Source organism: Lactuca sativa, chromosome 9, assembly GCF_002870075.4.
Source record: "Lactuca sativa cultivar Salinas chromosome 9, Lsat_Salinas_v11, whole genome shotgun sequence".
Classification (NCBI taxonomy): Eukaryota; Viridiplantae; Streptophyta; class Magnoliopsida; order Asterales; family Asteraceae; genus Lactuca; species Lactuca sativa.
Window position 1 is genome coordinate 189,861,505 of NC_056631.2, and position 6,014 is coordinate 189,867,518.

At 31.9% G+C, this 6,014-nt stretch overlaps 1 protein-coding gene across 1 annotated transcript; it reads left to right on the forward strand.

The window, feature by feature from the left end:
* Window positions 1-2,306: 2,306 nt before the first annotated feature.
* LOC111889748 (F-box protein SNE) lies at window positions 2,307-3,183 on the forward strand. Its single transcript, XM_023885904.3, has one exon. It carries the CDS (start codon window positions 2,424-2,426, stop codon window positions 2,925-2,927), a length of 504 nt encoding a protein of 167 aa, XP_023741672.1. The 5' UTR covers window positions 2,307-2,423; the 3' UTR covers window positions 2,928-3,183.
* The last annotated feature ends 2,831 nt before the right edge of the window (window positions 3,184-6,014 follow it).

Below are 6,014 nucleotides of genomic sequence, written 5' to 3' on the forward strand. Positions count from 1 at the left end.
AATTTTAAATATGTGCAATGATAAAGATGTCATTTCAAGTTTAAAAAAAAAATGTTTAGTCTTAATCGATCTAACCTTGGGTGATGGGTCTAAAGTCTAAACATATCTCATAAATATAGTGGTGTTTAAAAACCCTATGTTATGGGACATATTTGTGAAGTTCAATCACACACATGCACACCCACACACATGGAGTTTTTTTTTTTCTTAAATTTAAATAATTAACCCTTTAGATGCCCATAAATATAAATATATCTCACGAAAAAAAAAAGCAAGCCTAGTGAATCCGAGAAATCCAGAAAATGGTGAGTAGATATCGAAGGCATTTTGTCCCGTAGGATTTTGTAGGGGCCAAAATCTGAGCACTTTTGAATTGAAAGCAACTTAACCATGATCATTAGTTTTCTTTTTTTGGTTGGATCTTAACCAACATTATTCTTCTTGTGTCGAATGCATTTTTGTTTTATCCTTCTTTTATACAGTAAAACTACTATATGTTATCCTCTCAAAATATTATACTATATAACTTTTCAAAGTTTTTAAGAGTCTTGTTTAATCGTTTTTAAGAGAAAAAAACTCAAATTAAAGATGGAAGCACAGGTTTAAAGTTTTATTTTAAATAAAAAACTTATAATTCAAAAGTTTTATCAAGTATTTTTTTGAAGGTTTTTTAAAGTTATATATATTATGTTATATATCAATTTACATCTTTGAGAAGTTTATAACTATTTTACCAAATATTTATATATAAATAAAAACTTCAGCTATCTATATCAGTTACTTTTGTTAAACACATCTCATATATATTTGTGTTTGGTAGCTCTTATAATTTGTATATAATTAGTTTTGACCCGAAAATAATATGATAAACAAAATGTCTAGGAACATAATTTAGTAGCTCATCATGTTGTGGTTGATATCAAATTATCAATGCTTGGGAATGCCAACTTGATCTTTGTTCCTCATGGGTCAACCGTGAATGTTATTTGGCGGATCATTATGTTATTTATATGCATTTCTGTTTTTATGTAAATTTTCGTAGTGGCGTAAGCTTTTGGACATTTGTTATTTTCATAGTAAGGGATAATATTGTAATATACATTTGTTTACATTAATGAAAAAGGAATATAAATATCTCCAAACGATCGTATTCCTCATTTTCACCTCAACGGATCAAAAACAAAGCGTTGGAACCTGAAACAACGTAATGAAAAACAACAACAAAAGAACAATATATTCACTTTCCCCATAAACAAAGAAATTGACTATTTTCATTATTTGAGGATTTTTATCTCTCTCTCTCTCTCTCTCTCTCTCTCTCTATATATATATATATATATATATATATATATATATATATATATATATATATATATATATATATATATAGGTTTAGGTTCAATGGAAAATGAACAATTAGGGCAACATATGCTGGAACCAATGATCAAGTGACACGTGTCCATTTCTTTATTTATAAGTAATGTATTATGGAAGTTATTTATGTAGTTATTCCAAAGTGATGTGTTGTCATGCTTTCATTGGTTCTAACATGTGTTGCCTTAATTGTTTATTTTCCATATAACCATTCCCTATATATATATATATATATATATATATATATATATATATATATATATATATATATATATATATATATATATATATATATATATATATATATATATATATATATATAACTTTAAAGTTCAAATACAGTGGAAAAAACATGTTTGCCGTTGAACATATTTAAAGTCAAAATTATGTATTTTGACTATGTAAAAATCTATTTGATTTAGAAATATTCTAAAGCAAAGAGCTGCCAATTTACCTACTCCAAACTCAATGTTTTCTTTTAATAGTTAATACTTAATGCTACCAAAAGTTTGAAAAACAATTATAACTTCTTTAAAGCCTCTAAAACATAAATTTTTATGTATAAAAAAAATTAAATAATTTCTCAAAATAATGTTTTGTCCGCATATATGATGATGTTGGATGTTAATTTTGAAATATACATCTATCCAAAATGTCACATTCAACTTCACGTCTAGTAACTCTTGTCTCAACACAAATCCAACAATTCAATATAAACTTAATCGAGTCCGAAATTTAACATTCCGTACATAATTTCTGGAAATTACTAAAACATTGGTTATTTAAACAAATATGTTAACATTTATGATGTTAATTCTTTTGATAATCCATGCATATAAATGATAAAATGAACTTAACCCTATTTATTAAATGTAAAACACACCCTAAGAAATTGTCACTGTTCTCTCACGCCCCATTGGAATTTTGTGGGTTGTCATTTCCTCCATGTCCCATCGATACCCTTCTTCCTCCTACAAATACCCACCACCCTCAAATCCCAATCTCCGAAAACCCACAACTGTTTACTTTTGCTTCCTAATTAATCATCAATGTCGCAGATTCATGACAATGAAGATATACAGAGAGAAACCAAGAGGCAGAAGCAGTGTTTTCCCATAAATGATCACGTCGATTTGTTGATAGAGGTGTTGCAGAGGCTCGACGGACGGTCGTTGGGCGCGGCGGCGTGTGTGTGTCGCCAATGGTGTTCCATCGTCCGGAACGACTCGTTATGGGAAAATCTATGCTTCCGACATGTGTCGCCGCCGTCGGTTGGAGTTAGGTCGGTGGTTTTGGCTCTGGGTGGGTACCGGAGAATGTACATGGTGTGTGTTCGACCGGTGGCGAGTCGACTGAAGAGGAGGAGATTCTTTAGCGGCGAGTCCGAGGTGGTCCGGCGAGTGTGGAACCGGCATGAGGTGGAGCTTTCGTTGTCGCTGTTTTGTGTGGAGTATTACGAGAGACTGTTGGGTGGTGGCGGAGGGGTGGTCAGCGGTGAGTCGCCGGCGAAGTCGCTCAAGTTTCTATGCAAGGCCGTGAACGTTAGCTTCTGACTGTTATGAGGAATGGCTTCGTAAGAAAATACTACACAAACGACGGAGTCAGATTTTGATGTTACATTTTTTGTTCTTATATATTTGTTGCAATTCTTAATAAATTATTATTCGAACATCTTATAAAAAGTACTAACAGTTATTTCTATTTTTGGTTGTGGTCTAATATTAATCCACAATCTTGTAATCTCATTTATTGATTCCAGAGTAAATTACAAAAATGTTGCTTGTGGTTGGCACTTGCATTTTGAGTCCATGTTTAACATTTTGAGGTTATGGTGGTTAACTATCGCGTTAACAATCCAATCAAATTTAATTTTTTTATGAAAAATTAATTTTTTTTTCCACCTATACAATTTAATTTTTTAAATTCATTAGCAACTCAATTCAATTTATTTTATATTAAAATTTTATATTTATAAAATTATATCAATATTGGTCAGTTTTTTGTAGAGAAAATTAAATTAAGTTTTTTGGTATATTTTATTTTATTTTCTATTAGAGTTAAATTTTCCTTTTTAACAAAAATCGGTTTTTGGTATAGAATTAATTGATTTCCGTATAATAAAGTTGGAAGCGTACACATAAAGTTGTTACACAATCTCACGCCACGGAGGCCATGGCTTCAAACTAGCTCACGAATGATTGTCTAATTCTTATTTTCTTAATATTTTTTTTGTCATGAGCGGCTGACTAGGAACCCCCAATAGATTGGTAAAAATTGCATTGATGTTAAAAACTGTATTGCTTGTCCTAACTCTGATTTTACCAACACACATCTTCTTAAGACTCGTAGATGTAGTGTCATATATGTCACGATCCATATCAACGTCACATCATATTTGTCACACTGTTTGTCACATTTGCAATTTAAAAGGCATAGGTTGCCACATTTGTAATTCTTTTTTTTCTTAATTTTTTGTAAATTAATTATATTAAAAATAATTAATTTAAACAAGTTATTTTAAAACTAAATAGTATTATAATAACTAACTTATACTTTTGGGATATAATAATAATTACCTTAAATAGAAGGGATTTATTTAAATTAATATTGAGTATTGAACATTAAATGAAAGGAAATAAATCTGAATGTTAAGTTTTATAAAGTTAAAGGGTAAATATAATATTTTTATTTTAAGTTTGGGGTAAACGGTGTAGCAGAAAAGAATTTTTAGGGACCAATATTGTAACTTTCAATTCAAAAATGTTTCTCTCCTATCGGTAGATATATACCGAGTTATATTGCCGAGTTTTGTTTGTCATGGCCACGGCGCGGTCCGAAGCCATGTCCGCTTTGCCGAACCACACCCACCTGCCTACTGTGTTATTTTTAGTCTATTTTATAGGACAACCAAAAGTATTTTCGTGTATCTTTCTTACTAATTTTTCATATTCTAACAGTTTTTTGGATTTTAAATAAAAAATTATCTTAGAGTTTCAATAACAAGTTTAAAATCTCATAAATAATTCTGAAATTTCGAGAAAATATTTATTTTTGTTGAAATGGAACAAAAATCAAAAAAAAAAAAAAAACATTGCAAATATACACCACAATGACTTCAAATAAAACATTTGAACGAATATCAGTCATATTTGAAACTACGAAATGAACATTTCGGATATAACTAAAGAAAGCTTCTGAAAAAACTTTTCATGCAAACGAGGAAAGAAAACCACTCACTATAATATTTTTTTTATTAGTCCGGAATCACTCATATAGAACAAAGTGGTTATTTTTGCAAAAATATAAAACATAATTGTTTCTTTTTTGCAAAAACACAAAAAAAAAAAAAAAAAAAAAAAAAAAAAAAAAAAAAAAAAAAAACTTAGGTGTTTTTGTTAAAGCATTATTATTAGGGGTTAAATTCTAACGTCTGGTTCCTAGTACGTATTTAACTTAGATTTATTCCATTTTATAGAGCAACTCGACGAGTTGGGAACCCCAAAGTCGTCGAGTAGAGATCATAAGGGCCGCCTAACTTAAGTAAGATACTCAACGAGTTGGGAGGCCTCAACTTGACGAGTAGGCTGGCAGAGATGAAACCCTAATTTATGGGGTTTGCACCCTATTTAAACACCTTAAACCTTTCATGTTGGCCTCATTTCCAGCCTCCAAGTCCCAAACCCTAAATCTCGAAACCCTAATGTTATTGTGTGTGTTTGTGAGTTATTTCAATTGTTTTAGTCTGCGTTTTGAAGCCATTGGAAAAAGGAGAAGCTTGAGGACACAAGAAGAAGTTTGTAAATCCAGAACCCTTGCTTCCTCCATGACATTTTGCTGGTATAAAGCTTGAACCTTGCTTTGTGGTCAATAACACTTCAGATCTAGGGCCTTAAAGGGTTTTCATGGCATAAATGTGCCAACTTTATGGCCAAGGAAGTCTCATGCAACCTTTAGACCATCATTTTGGTCTTTTGAAGCTTTTATGGCCATGCATGTGGATAAAGTTTAAGACTTTACATGATCATTTAGTCCCTAGAGTCCAGATCTATAACCTCATGGTCTATCTTGTAGTTTTGGTGGTCTTTGGATGAAGACTTTGGCCTTTTGTGTTAAGGGTTGAGCTTAATCTCATTAGGAAGGGTATTGATGGGTAAAGTTGGAAACTTTACCCTTCTAAAGGCATTTCCAGTCTAGATCTAGAATATGAGATTTGGATTTGAAGAATAAGGACTTAATGCAATAAGAAGGGTTGACAGACTAATGAACTCGACGAGTCCATAAGGGAACTCGGCGAGTTGGTTTGGAAAGTTCTTGTTTCTGTTGAAAATGATGGAACTCGACGAGTTGTACTAGGAAAGTCTCGATTCTGTTAAGTAGGAGGAACTCGGCGAGTTGGAGGAAAACTCGACGAGTTGGATTGCGATTTTCACGATTCTGTGATTTATGGGAACTCGACGAGTTGGGGAGTAAACTCGACGAGTTGAGTCAACTCGGAGCGTGACTTTGAATTTGACCTAGACTTGACTTTGACCATAGTTGACCCTAAAGGGTTATGAGCATGAAATGGTATCTAAGGGGTTACTTTGGTTCAGGGAGTAAGTAGAGCTGATTCCAGACAGAGACGTTTCAGTTATCATCTG